The sequence below is a fragment of the Mauremys mutica genome, chromosome 1 (genome assembly GCF_020497125.1).
Source record: "Mauremys mutica isolate MM-2020 ecotype Southern chromosome 1, ASM2049712v1, whole genome shotgun sequence".
Taxonomy (NCBI): Eukaryota; Metazoa; Chordata; order Testudines; family Geoemydidae; genus Mauremys; species Mauremys mutica.
The window spans coordinates 100,939,132-100,956,555 of record NC_059072.1 but is presented as its reverse complement, the minus strand read 5'-3'; the positions used below and the strand labels follow the sequence as shown (position 1 = coordinate 100,956,555).

The following is a 17,424-nucleotide window of genomic DNA, read 5'->3' as shown; positions in this document are numbered from 1 at the left end:
GGGCAGTCACGTCATCTCTCAGGTGACTCTAGCAGCTGCTACGGAACTACGTGCATTGCCAGTCTGTCCTCGCTTCCCCGCAAATGGGAGATCGCCCTATTGAGCCGCTGCTGCAAGGCCCCCTTCCACACTGGCTGGGGAGAGAGGATGCTGCGGTGATTAGGGAGGCACCCTCACTGGTCCCGTGTTTGGCTCCGTAAGTCTCTGTTCATTCATATCCCTGAGTGGTCTAACGCATCCCTCAGAGGCTCTCTGCTCTGTCCTTAATACACCACAGGGGCCTAAAGGCTTAGCCCACTGTAGCAACCCATCCTCCTGAGGTAAGATTAGCATTAACTGAGTGATTACATTAACAATAAAATACTGTAGTAATAGGGTAGTAACTCCTAACACTAGTAGTTGTAGTTATGTTAACAATCCAGGAAGAGTATGGGAATTGCCAAGGTTCAGAACGTTTGGTGTTTTTCATTAGTTGTCCCGAGTTCTTGGTGTTGTGTGATTGAGAAAATCTCCGCTTTGTGTGTGTGTGTGTGGGGGGGGGGTTGTTTGTTTGTTTAAGTTTCTAACCCTCGTGATTGTGGGGAGAAAGCTTGGAAATGTGATAACTAAAGGCTCAAAGATAAGGCAAATATTTTTATGTCAATCTCATACTTGGGGCCTGATTTGTGTTTTTTGATGCTTTGTGATAGTGGAACTGTAGTTCTATGGTAACATTAGTTGCCTTGTTACAACAATATAGGCCCTACTCCTGCAAACATTTACATGCCTTCTTAACTTTATTCGTGTGAACCATGATCTAGCAAGGCACTTTTGCATGTGCTTACCTTTAAGCATAAGTAGCCCTGTTGGCTTCAATGGCCCTAGTCACATGCATACAGGAAAGCATTGGTACAAATGTTTGCATGATCAAAGCCACAGTAGCCATATGTCAAGTATTGGGGGTGTTTAGTCTGTAGCCACAAAAACAACAAGGAGTCCGGTGGCACCTTAAAGACTAACAGATTTATTTGGGTATAAGCTTTCGTGGGTAAAAAACACACTTCTTCAGATGCATGAAGAAGTGGGTTTTTTACCCACGAAAGCTTATACCCAAATAAATCTGTTAGTCTTTAAGTAGCCATATGGAAATATACTAGTCCTCTATTGTAACTCTGTAAGCTGCAGTGTTAAGAACTGTTACTGTGGAATACAGTGGTATTTTCTTTTAAAGGCTTTGGCATGTCCTTTAACAGTTACTATAGGCTGCTTATTGGATTTCTTCTCTTGCCTTGTGTGATTTTACTTTTCGGGCATGCACTTCCATTGATGTGCACAGAGCAACCAGTAGTGTGGGCAGGTTAGATGGACTGTCTGGCAAACACTGATCACATTCTGTCTTTATTCTCCCAAATAAGAAGTACACAGGCGCTTTTTAACGGCTTATGCTCAGCGATGCCTTAACTGTGACCAAAGCCCAGCCTCTCATCCGAATCCTACTTCACGGTGGCTCCGTTTGAGAGCCACATTTCCTAGGAATGTCAATTGCTGGATTACGGATCCCCTCTCTCTAGCCCCAAGACTCTCACAGCCTGGCCCATGTTCACGTCTGTGAACGTGTCTAGTGTGGACCCAGTCGCGAGGGTAGCCCGCTGTGACCACCCCCGCCCCCCTTGTACTGCCAAGAGAAAAGGCCTGAAAGTGGGAGGGAGTCAGAGAAAACTGGAGCCAGGAAACAATCCCGGCGCACGTCAAGCGTCCGGGGTCTGTCATCCAGCAGGCTGGGGGGCGGGGGGAAGTCAGTCAGCCGACAGGCTGCCGTGGTACGTTCCGGCCCTTGGCGGCGCGAGCAGAGAGGCCCCGCCCCCTTTCACCCCATTTCGCCTCCTCTGTCTTCTCCCCACCCCCGCGAGCCTCGTGGTGATGGCCCGGCGGGTGCCTGATCCGGATTGGCTGCCCCGCCCCACGTGACCGCTCGCTCGCTCGGCAGGCCGGTCGGCGGCGCTGTGTGTGAGAGGCGGAAGGGGTCGGGGGCAGCGGGCGGGCGGGCTCTGCTGCTGGCGCGCGCGGCAGCCCGCTAGGCCGGACGCACCAGCGCCCGGGGATGGAAGCCGAGGAGCCGGGCAGGTACACGGGGCAGCCGGGCCTAGGCCTGGCGCGGGGAGGCCCCTGCCGCTGCTCAGCTCCCCCCGCCCGCCGGAGCCGGCTGCCCGGCTCCCAACTGCCGGGGCTCGCGCATGGTGACGTAGCGGGGCGGGGACTGGGCAGCCGCAGGGGTGACGTCAGCGGGCGCTCGGCTCGTCTGTCTGCGGGAGGCGAAGGGGGTAAAGCGGGAGGGGGAGGGGTGTATGGAGCAGGGGCCTATGTCTGTGAGTGGATGGGGGGAGGGGGGTGGCTCTGTATATACTAAGCGTTTATGGAGCAGGGACCCGTGTCTATGAGTGGGAGTTGGTGCCCATATGTGGAGGGTGTATTGAGCAGGGGCCCTATGTTGGGCAGGTCTGTGAGTATATCTGGGGAGGTATATCTGGAGTAGTAAAAGCAGCAAAGAGTCCTGTGGCACCTTGTAGACTAACAGACGTATTGGAGCATGAGCTTTCGTGGGTGAATAGCCACTTCGTCGGATGCAAGTCATCTGGAGTAGGAGTCTCTGTGTAAGGGTTGCAGGAGTGGCTCTGATGTCACTGGCCCGTGCTTGGTACAATACTGCTTAAAGATAGGTTTCAGAGTAGCAGCAGTGTTAGTCTGTATCTGCAAAAAGATACTTCTGCTTAAAGATACTAAACAGTGCGCACTGTGGCTAATTGCCTCAAATCACCTAGGCACCTATACCATCGTGCAACCCCGAGTGCTGCACACACTCAGTATGTATTAGATAAAGTAAAATAATTTGATGGAAGATTAAGTAAATTCAGAGTTGGCAAAAAGTCAGGTAATTCTAATTGTTGTATGCAGTGTTATTCTAGCCATGTTGGTCCCAGGGTACAAGGTAGTAAGGTAATATCTTTTGCTCAACCAACTTCTGTTGGTGAGAGAGCCGAGCTTTTGAGTTCACACAGCTCTGCTTCAGGTCAGAGTTCTGTATGAACTCGAAAGCTTGTCTCTCTCACCAACAGAAATTGGTCCAATAATAGATGTTATCTCACCCACGTTGTATAAATTAATTCTAAGGCTTGGTCTACACTACAGAGTTAGGTCTTTGTAAGGCAGCTTACATCAAGCTAACTCTGTAAGTATCTATGCTACAATGTTGCTCCCACAAAGTGGTTCCCAAACTGGGGTTTGTGAAATGTTACACAGGGTTCTTGGGGAAAAAATCCCTAATGGCAGACAGAGCTGTCCATAGGGACCCCGGGCAGCATGGGGCCAGCAGCCCAGAGCCTTGGGGACTTCCAAGAGCTAAGCAGATCAAAGCAAGCATATCTGTCACACTGAGGAGATTTAAACTTCAAGACTCCTTATACGAAATAGAAAGGGAGGTGGACATTTTTTGCTGTTTTTAAAATTAAATAGGCTGCTAGTGTTGTTCCTAAATTATTATGAAGAACAAGTTTAAGCTTTGTTGTAACATGCATTGTTTGCCGGGACTGCTCAAGACTTGAATGCTTGTGTAGGAGGAACTCTTTGAGTTGGCTTCTTAAATACCTTCATGCTGTTTCATATCTGATACTCCTTGATGAAACATAGGAGCCAGGGGCGCCAGTGCAGGGGGACAACGAGAGTCATGTGCTGCCCACGCATCGGTGCCCCTCCCCCCTGTGGGTCCCTCCACTTTTTTTCTGGCAGCCCCTGTGGGCCCTCCCACTTTTTCAGCTGTGCCCCCCAGTTCCTGGGGTGTGTGGGGGCTTTGCCCCGTACCCCTTTTTCCCACTGGCGCCTGTGATAGGAGCCTTGTCTTATAACAGGCTTAATCAAAAGTGAGATCTTGGAAGAGTGTTGCCATTTTCATAATATAATAAAAATACTGTAATGATAAATAATAATGATAAATAGTGTGTAATAAGCATGTCATAAAAACAGATTTTATATTTCCAAGATCACTGGTGTTATAATTTATGCTGAGGTAAAGGAGAAAATCCCTGGAAATATTCATTTTTTAGGAGGGGGGTTCACAAGACAACATTTTAGTGAAAGGGGTTTGCGGGTTGCTAAAGTTTGGGAACCACTGCTTCCACTGATGTGGATCCCCCACTACACTGACTTAATAATTCCACCTCTGTCAGAGACGTAGTGCTTAGGTTGATGTAGTTATGTTGACACACTGTCTATGTAGATGCTGCATTATTTAAATTTCCTGTTGGTTGTCAGCTCTGCACAGGACTCACCACTGTCAGTGCCCCACACGGTTAAGTTGGTGGAAGCTCTCCTGGTGAGGATGCACACCACAGACATAGGGGGCATAGTGTGACCATGAACCATCACAGTAACTACTGACTTTGGCTTTGCCTACACTACCAAATTAAGTCAAGCTAAGTTACTTGGACAATAGCTTTAACTCAGCTAGATTGCCCACACTCTGTGTATTTGATGGTATACTTTTAAGAACATAAAGTGTAATGTGTTATAATTAATGCTAAGATTTAGTCACAAGTATTTTTGGTAAAAGTCATGGACAGGTCATGGGCAATAAATAAAAATTCACAGCCCGTGACCTGTCCATAACTTTTACATAAGAATGGCCCTGCTGGGTCAGACTAAGGGTCCATCTAGCCCAGTATCCTGTCTTCTGACCGTGGCCAGTGCCAGGTGCTCCAGAGGGAATGGACAGAACAGGTAATCATCAAGTGATCCATCCCCTGTCGCTCATTCCCATCTTCTGGCAAACAGAGGCTAGGCACACCATTCCTGGCTAATAGACATTGATGGACCTATCCTCCATGAATTTATCTAGTTCTTTTTTGAACCCTGTTATGGTGTTGGCCTTCACAACATCCTCAGGCAAGGAGTTCCACAGGTTAACTCTGCGTTGTGTAAAGAAATACTTCCTTTTATTTGTTTTAAACCTGTTGCCTATTAATTTCATTTGGTGATCCCTAGTTCTTGTGTTATGAGAAGTAGTAAACAACACTTCCTTATCTACTTTCTCTATACCAGTCATGATTTTATAGACCTCAATCATATCTCCCATTAGCCATCTCTTTTCGAAGCTGAAAAGTCCCAGTTTTATTGATATCTCCTCATAAGGAAGCTGTTCCATATTCCTAATCACTTTTGTTCCCCTTTCTGAACCTTTTCTAATTCCAATATATCTTTTTTGAGATGGGGCGACCACATCTGCACACAGTATTCAAGATGTGGGCGTACCATGGATTTATATAGAGGAAACATGATATTTTCTGTCCTATTATCTATCCCTTTCTGAATTATTCCCAGCATTCTGTTTGCTTTTTTGACTGCCACTGCACATTGAGTGGATATTTTCAGAGAACTATCCACAGTGACTCCGAGATCTCTTTCTTGAGTTGTAACAGCTAATTTACACGCCATCATTTTCTATGTATAGTTGGGATTATGCTTTCCAATGTGCATTACTTTGCATTTATCAACATTAAATTTCATCTGCCATTTTGTTGCCCAGTCACCCAGTTTTGAGAGATCCTTTTATAGCTCTTCACATTCTGCCTGGGTCTTAACTATCTTTAGTAATTTTGTATCATCTGCAAATTTTGCTACCCTTTTCCCAGATCATTTATGAATATGTTGAATAGGACTGGACCAAGTACAGAGCCCTGGGGGACACCACTATTTACCTCTCTCCACTCTGAAAACTGACCATTTATACCTACCCTTTGTTTCCTTTCTTTTAACCAGTTACCAATCCATGAGAGCACCTTCCCTCTTATCCCGTGGCAGCTTACTTTGCGTAAGAGCCTTTAGTGAGGGACCTTGTCAAAGGCTTTCTGAAAATCTAAGTACACTATATCCAGTGGATCCCCTTGGTCTACATGCTTGTTGACCCCCTCAAAGAATTCTAGTAGATTGGTGAGGCATGATTTCCTTTACTAAAACCATGTTGACTCTTCCTCAACAAATTATGACTTTTACCAAAAATACCCATGACTAAATCTCTGCTTCTGGGGCCCTGCTTCCCTGGTGGTGAGGGACCTGCTGGGGATGGGGGGAGCTCTGCTCCAATGCTGGGGGTTGACTCCTCCATCCTGCCCCCCTCCCCTCCTAGCTGCTGCTCCTGGGGACTTCTCTCCAGACTGCTGCTGTTCAGGTGGTCCCCAGGGCACCCCCAAGACCACTGCTCAGGCACTCCCCGGAGTCAGCCACAACAGCCGTTGTTCCGGAGGTCTCCAGAGCCAGATGCCAAGGGCCGCCCAAGCAGCAGCCGGTGTGGCTAGCTCCAGGACCTCTGCTCTGACGTTCACTGGGGCCGCCCCCAAGCCCACTGCTTGGACAGTCTGCAGGACCAGCCACACTGGCTGCTGCTAAGGTGGTCCCTGGAGCCAGCTGCCCAGAGCATCCCTAGCAGCAGCTGGCCCTGGGGACCGACGGAGCAGCTGGCCCTGGGTCGCTCCAGCAGTGGCCAGTGCGACTGGCTGTGGGGTGCCCGAGCAGCTGGCCCCAGCCACTGCGGAAGTCATGGAGGTCATGGAAAGTCACAGAATCTGTGACTTCCCACGACCTCTGTGAAAGTATCACAACGTTTAGAAGCAGCAAAGAATCCTGTGGCACCTTATAGACTAACAGACGTTTTGCAGCATGAGCTTTCGTGGGTGAATACCCACTTCTTCGGATGCAAGTCAGTGGGTATTCACCCACAAAAGCTCATGCTGCAAAACGTCTGTTAGTCTATAAGGTGCCACAGGATTCTTTGCTGCTTCTACAGAACCAGACTAACACGGCTACCCCTCTGATACTTGTCACAACGTTTAGTTATAATTGTGTTATAGAAAAGTGGAAGAAAAGAAGGCATATATTTAATGTGACTGTAATAATCTGAATATTCTGATTCTTGTATACTTAATATTAATTAAAAAGGAGATGGGGTGTTCAGCAATGTTTGATTCCCACTATGTGATCAGAAGTATTGGCCATTTATTTAATGGAATTGGATATTCTACGTGTTGTTGTAATAGACTGTAACTGGAGAATATAACATGCAGTGTATGCCAACGCTGGTTAGGAATGCCATGATTTTATTTTGATTAAGTAATGTACTGAACAGGTTATAAACTTAAGAAAATTCTGAAAGATTAATGTTATATGGCTAACAATACTGACGTTTTTCTTTTAAGATATTATTCTCCTCTTCAGCAAGCTCAAGCATTTTATACATTTCCGTTCCATCAAATGATGACTGCAGCTCCTAACATGGAAATTATGAATGAACAACAGATTGTAGAGGGCATTTCAGATACAAACTTTGCTCAAGAACCTATTCAAGGTAGTGTGACCAAATTAATATAACTTTATAAAATTAAAATCTTGATTAACGAGGCTGAAAATGAAATTGATACTTAGTAGTTGATTTTCAAGGATAATTTGTCTTAATAATTTGCTTCTGTAGTCTCCTGGTTTTTCTCTTTTTTGGCACTTTTTGAACAAGTGTTCAGAAACTTGTTTTTTGTAACATTTCTAAAAGAATAATAAAAATATTCCTGCATGCATATAGGAAAATACAAATGCAACCCCTGGTTGTAGTTTTGACATTGCTCAGGCTTGCCAAATTCTGATCTTTCATGAGTAATCATTTTCATAGGCGAGTAAACTACGATTAGTTGATTTTTGTGTTGTGGTTTTTCTAAATCAGTCATCATGGTAAAAGGCCAGTAGCTAGACTTTTTGCTTCAGCTAGTAAATGTTCATAGCAATTTTGTAAAATTAGCATAGTAGGATCCCGTTTTACTGAAAGTCTTTATTGTTACATATTTAATTACTGTGTTTTTGGGGTGCATTATAATCATCTGAATTTTTAATTACTACTTTAAAAACTAACTTTAAGCCACCTACAAATATGCGAAGGCTAGAAACCACGCCTTGAGATACATTTCAGTTCTGTGCTCTGAGTATTTCTAGGTAGTCCCTATTATCTTCTTTCTTTAGCCTTCATATATATCGTCTATTTATTAGTTTTGGTGATAAGTATGCCAGAATGGGAACCTGTGTAATGATGTCACCTTATTGCTTACTACTTGTAACATCTGCCATACTTGAATGCTAGTTCTAAATCATTAGTAACTGCACTTTTCCACTATTTCAGAATTAATCCTTTATCCATATTTTGAATATGGGTGTGAGTCTCTCTGTACTAACATAATGCAAGAATGTTAAATCTGGGATGATGGCATCCCAGGCCTAATTGTGTGCCACATCTACATAAATATTTACTTTCACAATAGTTGCTGTAACCCTTGGCAAGATTAAATTGTATAGTGAATCTCCATCTTCTAGTTCAAGCAGTAAATGCTCTGGTCACTCTAACAGAGACACTATATTATTCACTACAGTTAGTGCACAACTATAGTTAGGCATCTCTTGCATGGGGAGAGTTGCATGTTGTGATGAGGAAACAGTGTCTTTTAATTACACTTCCATCTGCTTGGAATTACTAAAGATTTTTAGACCAAATAGTGTTCTGTTATTGAGCTATTCCAGGTCTTGCTGTGAACACTGAGAACTAGATGAAGTCTCCACAGGCTCATTAGCAGGGCTTGAAAAACTAACTAGATACTTACTAACAAGAGGACTAAACCTACTCTCTTGAGATAGATATGAAAGACCAGGGTGGTGTGACTCCTCTAGTGAGAAGCCCATCAACTCCCAGCCCTTGGGAAGGGAGAGGTTTTTGGGATTTCCTGTTAGGATGCTGTCCCTGGACCCTGCTTGGGAGCTCCATCTGTAGTGATAGTCTGGGTAGTAGGTGTCTGATAAATTTGAAATTCAGCCCTGTTTTAGCTGCTGGGATTGAGGAAGACATTGCTCTTCTCCCTTGAGAGTCTGGCTACTGTGAGTAGGGGTGGGTCTCTTCCATTCTGTGACTACTGGCAAAGATTTCTTGCGCCTGCAAGGAGAGGAAGAGGGAGGGAAATCAGTTCTGTCACTCCCACAGACTTCAATTTTTTGGGTCCTCCTTCCTTGTGAATAACTCAGTGCCTGACTGCTGTTGCTTAGTTCTGCATAGTAGCAGTGAAACAGAGTACTGTGGTGCTAATTTTGCTATGCTACTGCTTGGCAGGGTGCCACAGATGCACCAGGGATGTCTGCAGACTCGAAGGCAGTGTCTCTCCATTATATTTTTCTCATCTCAAAGATTATCCTCGTGCTGAAAGTTTTTAAAAAATAAAATAAAAGATTAAATTTTGCATTAGTTGATGGGGTTAGACTTATCACTTGCCACTGTTAAATGGGCATTTGAGTTTTTTAAGCCCGTTCATTAGTGTCACCATTTTAGGATGTCAAGTATCAGAGTGGTAGCCGTGTTAGTCTGTATCCACAAAAATAATGAGGAGTGCGGTGGCGCCTTAAAGACTAACAGATTCTTCAGAGAAGTGGGGGGTTTTACCCACGAAAGTTTATGCCCAACTAAATTTGTTAGTCTTTAAGGTGCCACCGGACTCCTCAATGTTAGGATGGTGGGCAGAAAGTCATCACTAGGATCACATGTCATGACCAAGGTAGTGTCAGAACTGATAGTAAATATAGAAATTCTGTGCTATAAATTTTTATAAAGATTTTTTTTCCCAGCTGCATGAATTACTTTCTGTTCATATATATCCTAGATAACAAATTCCCTTCTGGTCTCACTTTGTCAAATGGAAAGGATAATGATGCACTCAGATTTTAAGTTATGCCTCAGAGATGGATAAACTCTAAATAGATTGTGCAATTTTATTTAGATTTCCTCTATATGCTGTAGGGTTGGGTTTGTGGTAGAAGCAAGCCTATATCTTATATTGTATGTTATCTTTATTATTTATCTTCCCTCTTTCTTTTGATATACCATTCACCCAGCACATTGAAGTATGCTAGGTGCTAAGAAACTGTGATCTCTAGTCATCAGCCTTTGTGTATATATAAGCTGAAGTCCCCTATAGCAGAGTAGAACTTAGACTTTACTGCTTCTGCTGCACCCACAAAACAAAAGAAAAGCTTATGACATTTTCTTACCTCTTGAAGTGTTTCCAAGGCACTGGTGTATATGACATATTGGTCTAAATTATCTGTCTGACTACTGCCATCTTGATTTGTGTTCTGTAGCCACAATATTGTAGTTTCTTCCACTGTGAGAACTAAAGTAGTGCTAGTTTGTTCAGGGTTGGGGTTTTTATTTTTTTCCAATTTATATTAACTTTTGTCCCAAAAATAAGGGAAGGGGAGACAAAAAGAACAGGAAAGGAAGGGGGGGCGTGGAGGGGAAAGGAGAGCAACATCTCAGTTTCCATCTGCTTGGAATTACTAAAGATTTTTAGAAAGTCAGACCAAATATTTTCAAATTTTATTTGAGATCCCTCGTCTCTGACATATTACCTGCTCTTTAGCTGCTGTCAGCAAAGTAGTTGTGCCAAGCTTCTAACCATGGAGGCTGTCTGCTCTGTTATCTAAGCAATATGAGCTGGTGGCCTTTTTTGTTTTTTAAATAAATTTTACTATGCATTCATAGTGGCTACTCTGATTATATGTGCATGTAGTTTTTGCTCTGCATGTATTTTCAACATGGAAGAACTTTTAAAGGTTTTGTTTGTTTTTTGAACGATTCTCAAATAGTGAGACAAGATGGGGCAGCTAAGCATATAAGAAAATATGAAAAACTCACAGTATTTACTGGGCTATCAAGCGTGTAACTCTTCAAGTCAGTTATAATTTATAGCTGAACTATGACGTGTGTCTATAAAGGGTTATCTGCAAAACTTAAATTCTTGAGTAAAGTCTCAGATCGCCAAAGAATTAGCAATAGGCATAGTTAATTAGGTGGTATGGTAAGGAATTTGTATGTGGACTCTTCTTGAGAACATCTTAAATTTTCTATAAAGTAACCATTTTTGTGTGTGATGTTCATTAAGCCAGAACCATGGTTTTGATTTAGGTGATCCTGTCAAGTGATATTCCCAATGAGATAAAGTAGCACCCCATTGGACCATGAGTCTAATTTTCATCACTAGCAAATGAAACCAAATACTCCCCTTTTACATGTCCAGCAACTGTCAAAGGAAAATATGCCAGTACTGTCGGTCTGTCAGCATGAACCTAAACCTCCACAACTTCACTTTCTGACATGGGCTAGTGCTGTTCACAGACCAAACCTGGAATAGAGTTTCAGCTGAAGGCTGTTTTGTGTAAGGATTATTTTGCATGAATATTATGAAAATGAGAGCAGTTTTTAGTAGACAAGTTAAAATTTGAGCAGCATATTTTTGTATTAATGTTTGACATCAATATTATTAAAAACAGTTCTACACTGTTAGAAAAGCCATGCAAAAAGGAATCTATTACTTTGTGTTTCAGAAGTTACAAAGGGAAGGAAGAGAAAAACCAAATCAACAGAGCCAAAAAAACCGGCTGCTAAGGCAGCTAAATCAACTAAATCAAAAGGCAAACAAGAAAAGATCACAGATACATTCAAAGTCAAAAGAAAAGTGGACCGTTTTAATGGTGTGTCTGAAGCTGAACTTTTGACCAAGACTCTTCCTGATATTTTGACCTTCAATCTGGATATTGTAATTGTAAGTGACATTTTCAAGTCTGTAACTCATGAATTATGATTTACTTTACTGTTTATCTAGCATTTTTATGATGAGGTTTCACAGGATAAAGTAACATCCAAGTTGTTGTTTGTATACAGTAGCTTCACACTTTCTGTCAGGGATTATAGTAACAGCATTCTAGTTTATTAAAAAACCTTAAATTTAAATATAAGGGAAGGCAGAAACTGTTCATACTATTATTGAGTGTTCTTTCCTTATTGTTTTCCCCCTAAGTGCTACACCTAACTATTGTAAAATATATGTTGCAGTAATGCTATAACATTACACCTATAAACTGAGATCTTGTCTTAAATTTTTTAAATCTTGAAATAATTGAAAATCGTTAATTGAGCTATGATTCCTAGGTTTGACAAATGCATTATTATGCAAGTAATAAGATCAGTTTAAACGTATTCCCTTTTCCCTTCATTATTTTAATAATTATGTTTTTGAAGCTACAATTTACTGATGCTTTGCTCTGTAGATTGGCATAAACCCGGGTTTAATGGCAGCGTACAAAGGGCATCATTACCCTGGACCTGGAAACCACTTCTGTAAGTTTATTGTTCTTTTCTTTTTATTGAGATTTGCAGAATTCTGTCATAATATGACAAATTTAAATGAGGCTGTTTGTATTTTCAATTTTTTAAACACACTCAGCATTGTCTGTAATTTAACGACAAGCACATACTATGTTTTATCATGTAAAGCCACACAAATAAAACAAAAGTGGGTCATCAATGATTCCTCTGGTCTTTTTTATAAATGTGAGTTCAGAATTATGTAAACAGTTACAAGATTATATAATTGAAAAAACAATTTTGTTTAATCTTAGTTTATTACAGCATATAATTAAATCAGATTACAAGTATTTGAGTTTTCATGGCTTTTTTTTTAATAAGTGAGCAGTCACCAACTTTCAGAATTAAAAACAGAAAAACAACCACCATTTTTCCCAAATATAATTTTCGGAATGCCCTACCAATTCTGTATTTACCTCTTTATTAACAAACCTTCTAGATGTCTGAATAAAACACAAACCCTTTTCCCCTCTACTCTTCCAATTCACCAAACTGGTAGTTTCTAACATTAATGGTACACCATATTTGAAGTTTAAAAAAAAATACTGCCATATCTTTACGACTGCCTCATATTTATTTTAATAATTCTGGACACTTTCATTTTTCATCCGAATGTTGCTATTGGTGTAGAAGGGAGAAGTACAAAAATTGACTTAATTTGTGATTCGCTGTAAACAAACTAGGGCTTATCTACCACTCCCTGTTGTAGGTAGGTGCATAGCTTGTTTTCATGGTTCTTTATAAAAGACTATCTGCCCTTCATCTGTGTGAGCACCTGTTGATGTTAACAGGAGTGACAAGTCCATATTAAAGGCTGTGTATGAGACACAAGTCTGATGCCTACATCTTGTACTGGGTTTTTGTGTTAGTGGATTTTTCATTTATTTTCCTCTGAAATGAGTGTCACGCTGTCTAGAGTGGCTCACAACTTTGAGTGCCTACCTCAGGGCAGACACCCCAAACTGGCCGTTGTTCTATAATTAAACTTCACCAAGCCAGTAACAAATGTGAACCCCTGGATTATTACAACAATCTTAACACTGAGTCACAGACAGTACCCTTAAACTCTCCAGTCTATTTTGCCACCGAGACAAACTGGACTTAGTGAAAAATGGTCACTTACATCAAAAAAATCACACCACATTTAGGTTGCTTCCAGTCCCATGAGACTAGTCACTTATCCCTGATCGATTGGTACCCTAGGTCTTACACCAAAGACAATGCCTGTAGCCAATCCTGTAACCAACTGTCTAAACATTTTAACAATTAAAAAAAAAAAAAAGAAATAAGCGTTATTTACGGGTTAAAGCAAGCAAACGTACATACAAATGAGTTTCCATCTAAATCTTAAGAGTGACAGAATTGTAATGATCTATCTATCCAAATTGTCTTTCAGGGCAGACCCTGCAGGATCTCTGGGGATGTCTGGCTTCAATTTAGAGTCTCTGGGCCCTTCTGAATTCAAAAAGCCAAAAAAATGCTGTTTCTTCTTGACAGGGATTTGTATTCTTTTCTCCCAGAGTACAAGATGATGGGACGACTTTAGGTGGGAGGGGGACCAATAAACAGTCTTTTGTCCTCTGATGTCCCACAGCGGTTTGTCCAGTGTCTATGGGCCTTCTTTGGTTGGGCAGGAGACAACACCTCCTGTGACAATCTAGTATTTCACACTTGATAATGTTTTTCTCCTGACTGTAGAGATTTACCGTTTCAGAGTAAACATTTAAATACTACCTTATAACATGGGCTCTAGAGATTAATGCATGCAGCAACGTACAAGCATTTCATAGGGTATGTCTACACTACGAAATTAGGTTGAATTTATAGAAGTCGGTTTGGTGTTTTTTGTTTTTTTGTTTTTTTTGTTTTTTAAGAAATCAATTTTATACAATCGATTTGTGTGTGTCCCCACTCCAAGAGTATTAAGACCATTAACTTGGCAGAGTGCGTCCACAGTACCGAGGCTAGCGTCAACTTACAGAGCGTTGCACTTTGGTAGCTATCCCACAGTTCCTGCAGTCTCCGCCGCCCATTGGAATTCTGGGTTGAGCTCCCAGTGCCTCATGGGTCAAAAACATTGTTGCAGGTGGTTCAGGGTCCTTCCCTCCATGAAAGCACCGGCAGACAATTGTTTCAAGCCTTATTTCCTGGGTTACCTGTGCAGACGCCATACCACGGCAAGCATGGACCCCGCTCAGCTCACCATCACCGTATGTCTCCTGGGTGTGGCAGACGTGGGACTGCATTGCTACACAGCAGCAGCTCATTGACTTTTGGCAGCTGACAGTGCATTACGACTGGTAGCCGTCGTCTCCTGAGGTGGTCAGGGGCACCTGGACATAAATGGGAGTGACTGCAGGTCATTCTCTTTTTAAGTTTCGTCTCAGGGAGATTCAGTCCTGTCTGCAGTCGTACTGCACCGTCTTTTGGGTTTGTGCTGCATGTTAACTCGAAAATCGCAGCCCTTCCTTTTAAATTGCCAACCCATTTTAAATAAAGAGTCAACCTGTTGTTCTCTAAAATGTGTCTTTTTAACTACCACTCTCCCTTTTGAGCAAAACCAACATACAGGTGAACTGGTCTGGTCCCCAACTATGAGGTTGTCCGTTTTTAGGGTGCAGCCTGGGCAAGAGCTGGCATCTAATCTGCCAGCATCACAATGAGCATTTGACTTAATGTGTATTTTATCATGAATCAGTTCAAATATGTGCATGCTGATAAAACTATTCTGTTGTATGAAGATGCTTGTTTACAGTGAGCCAAAACTAAACTTGTCATTTTAAACTTTTCATGCTACATCAAAAATTGGGGAGAAGCAGAAATAGTACTGAAATATGTAAGATAAGAACTTAAGTACAAAAAAAGCAAGTGTGCTTGCTTTACTCTGAAGAGCTCCATGGCAGTGTACAGCACATAACATGACTCAAGTAGATTAACATTTTATTATATTTATTAAAATTCAAACAATCCATGGTCAATACAAAAAGACAAGTGATGGCAGATAAGTTAGTAAATTAGACTAACAATAGGCATGCCAAAAAATATAATGGAAAAAAACAACTCTGAAATGGTGGTAATTGGTGAGAGTTTTTAAGTAGGGGGAGAATAACAGATGAACGTCAAGGGGCGTGGCTTTCATAGTAAAGATTTGATTGGTTGCTGACTGAAGACATGATATCGAGAGCCATAAAAGTCAGGGGATGTGTTGAACATGTGTAGCAGTTCAGAGGAGCCTTGAGGAGATATCATATGTAGCCAGGGCTTGCACCATTTTGGGTTCCTAATATGAACAGTGTCAACTTGCTTAATATCAGAACAGCCTAAATTTTTGGAGACTTTCATTATAAAGATAACTAACCTTTCAACTTCGTTTGCTTGAACAGTATTGCTTTCTTTTCCTGCTCTTTGTTTTGAACCTCTGGTAGTCTGTAGTGGTGTGTCGTTTGGGTTTTGTTGTTGTTTTGTTTTGGGAGCCTCTTTTTGTTTGTTTTATAGCCCTTGCAGGAAAGGAAAAATTGCTGCAGAAGTGTTCTCTCCAGTACCACAATGAATTCTCCATACCTAGGATAATGCTTCTAATGCTAACTTTGTGGTCCTGGGCTTCACAAGAGGAACTAAATAGAATAATGTGGAAATAGATACTGATCATAGTTGTTCCATTTTTACTTAAGTCATAAAATTAAAGCTCCAAATTTCACTTTTAGGAACAAAGTCCTGTTTACGGAAACAAGGAATCCGGTGGTGGCATTACATTTTTCAATAGGGATTTTCTGTCTTGAAGCGGTATAGAAACAATGGTCGCTAGAAGCAGTCTTTAAATAAATGTAGACAAGGCAATCATCTTCTGAAATAAATGGTGTTTGCTTAACATGGAGTATTTCTTTAGCATTCCAATGCGATATACTGGGCAGTCCCTTTTTTTTTAATAGCTTTTTTTTTTTTTTTTCATTTTAGTATCTCCTTAGAAATAAATATTTCATTATAGTAATTTGGCACCTTGATGTATTTTGCAATGCATATGAGTAAAATGCATATTGTATCTTCTCTCTTCACAGGGAAGTGTCTCTTTTTGTCTGGGCTGAGTGAGGAACAATTGAACCATATGGATGACCACACTTTACCACAAAAATATGGTATTGGATTTACAAACATGGTGGAAAGAACAACACCAGGTAGCAAAGACCTCTCCAGGTAGGAAAATGCAGGATAGTACTATATTTAAACAATGAGTAGTAGCCAAGGTCTTAATCTTTGAATGCAATTGGTTTTTTTTTCCTCATTTAGCAAAGAATTTCGAGAAGGAGGACGAATTCTGATGCAGAAATTACAAAAGTATAAACCTCGCATAGCAGTTTTTAATGGAAAATGTGAGAATCTTAATTTTGAATCATTCTCTCTTTCCAGCAGCCTTCTATGTGGCATATAATGATCTGTCTTCATTTCATTTTAGGTATTTATGACATTTTTAGTAAAGAAGTTTTTGGAGTAAAGGTTAAAAAATTGGAATTTGGATTACAGCCCCACAAAGTCCCAGACACAGAAACTGTAAGTTCTTGCAAAGTTATTTCAACACTAGTGAAACCAGTGAAACCTACTTACTCCAGTGGTGAATTTTGCCCAGAATGTGTGGGGGGAAGAGAAGGGGTCTTACTTAAACAGAAGAGAATGGGATTGGGCAAATATAATCCTTTTCTTCAGCCAGACTTTTGTTGGGGTTTATAGGTTTGCTTTTAGAAATGGTGTATTACTGTCAGCAGGATAGTTACATGCTGAAAGGGATCTATAGTCTGAATAAAAGAATTTATGTACCATCATGAATACCCCTAATTCACCCACAAATAAGATGATATAATTTAACAAGTATACCATTCAGAAACTCAGATCCAATCTAAATACTACAGTATCCCCCCTTCTCTTCTCTCCTGTCCCGCTTTCCCCCCTGCCCCCCATACACACCCACAACCCCCTTCTCTGGTAGCAAGGAGGGACTCGAGCATAGGCGCTGACTCCATGGGTGCTTCAGGGGTGGAGTGCCCACCGAGAAAAATTAGTGGGTGTTTAGCACCCACTGGCAACCAAGTTCTTTCCTCTCCCCTCCCCCCCGCAGCGCCTCTCCCCCACCAGGAGCCCCACTGGTCACTGCTCCCCCTCCCTCCCAGTGCCTCCCACCTACCAGA

The 17,424-nt window shown here is 41.7% G+C and overlaps 1 protein-coding gene across 2 annotated transcripts in view; it reads left to right on the top strand.

The window, feature by feature from the left end:
* Window positions 1-50: 50 nt before the first annotated feature.
* Window positions 51-17,424, top strand: part of TDG (thymine DNA glycosylase) — a 22,393-nt gene continuing 5,019 nt past the window's right edge. Inside the window, exons 1-7 of one of the 2 annotated variants that reach the window (XM_044987690.1) lie at window positions 51-196; window positions 7,221-7,369; window positions 11,428-11,645; window positions 12,151-12,220; window positions 16,303-16,438; window positions 16,532-16,614; window positions 16,698-16,792. In XM_044987690.1, the coding sequence (XP_044843625.1) occupies window positions 84-196; window positions 7,221-7,369; window positions 11,428-11,645; window positions 12,151-12,220; window positions 16,303-16,438; window positions 16,532-16,614; window positions 16,698-16,792 (864 nt within the window). In that variant the 5' untranslated portion in view covers window positions 51-83. Of the gene's footprint in view, window positions 197-1,957; window positions 2,104-7,220; window positions 7,370-11,427; window positions 11,646-12,150; window positions 12,221-16,302; window positions 16,439-16,531; window positions 16,615-16,697; window positions 16,793-17,424 lie in introns of those variants that run through there. The other variant, XM_044987700.1, reaches the window with a different exon arrangement.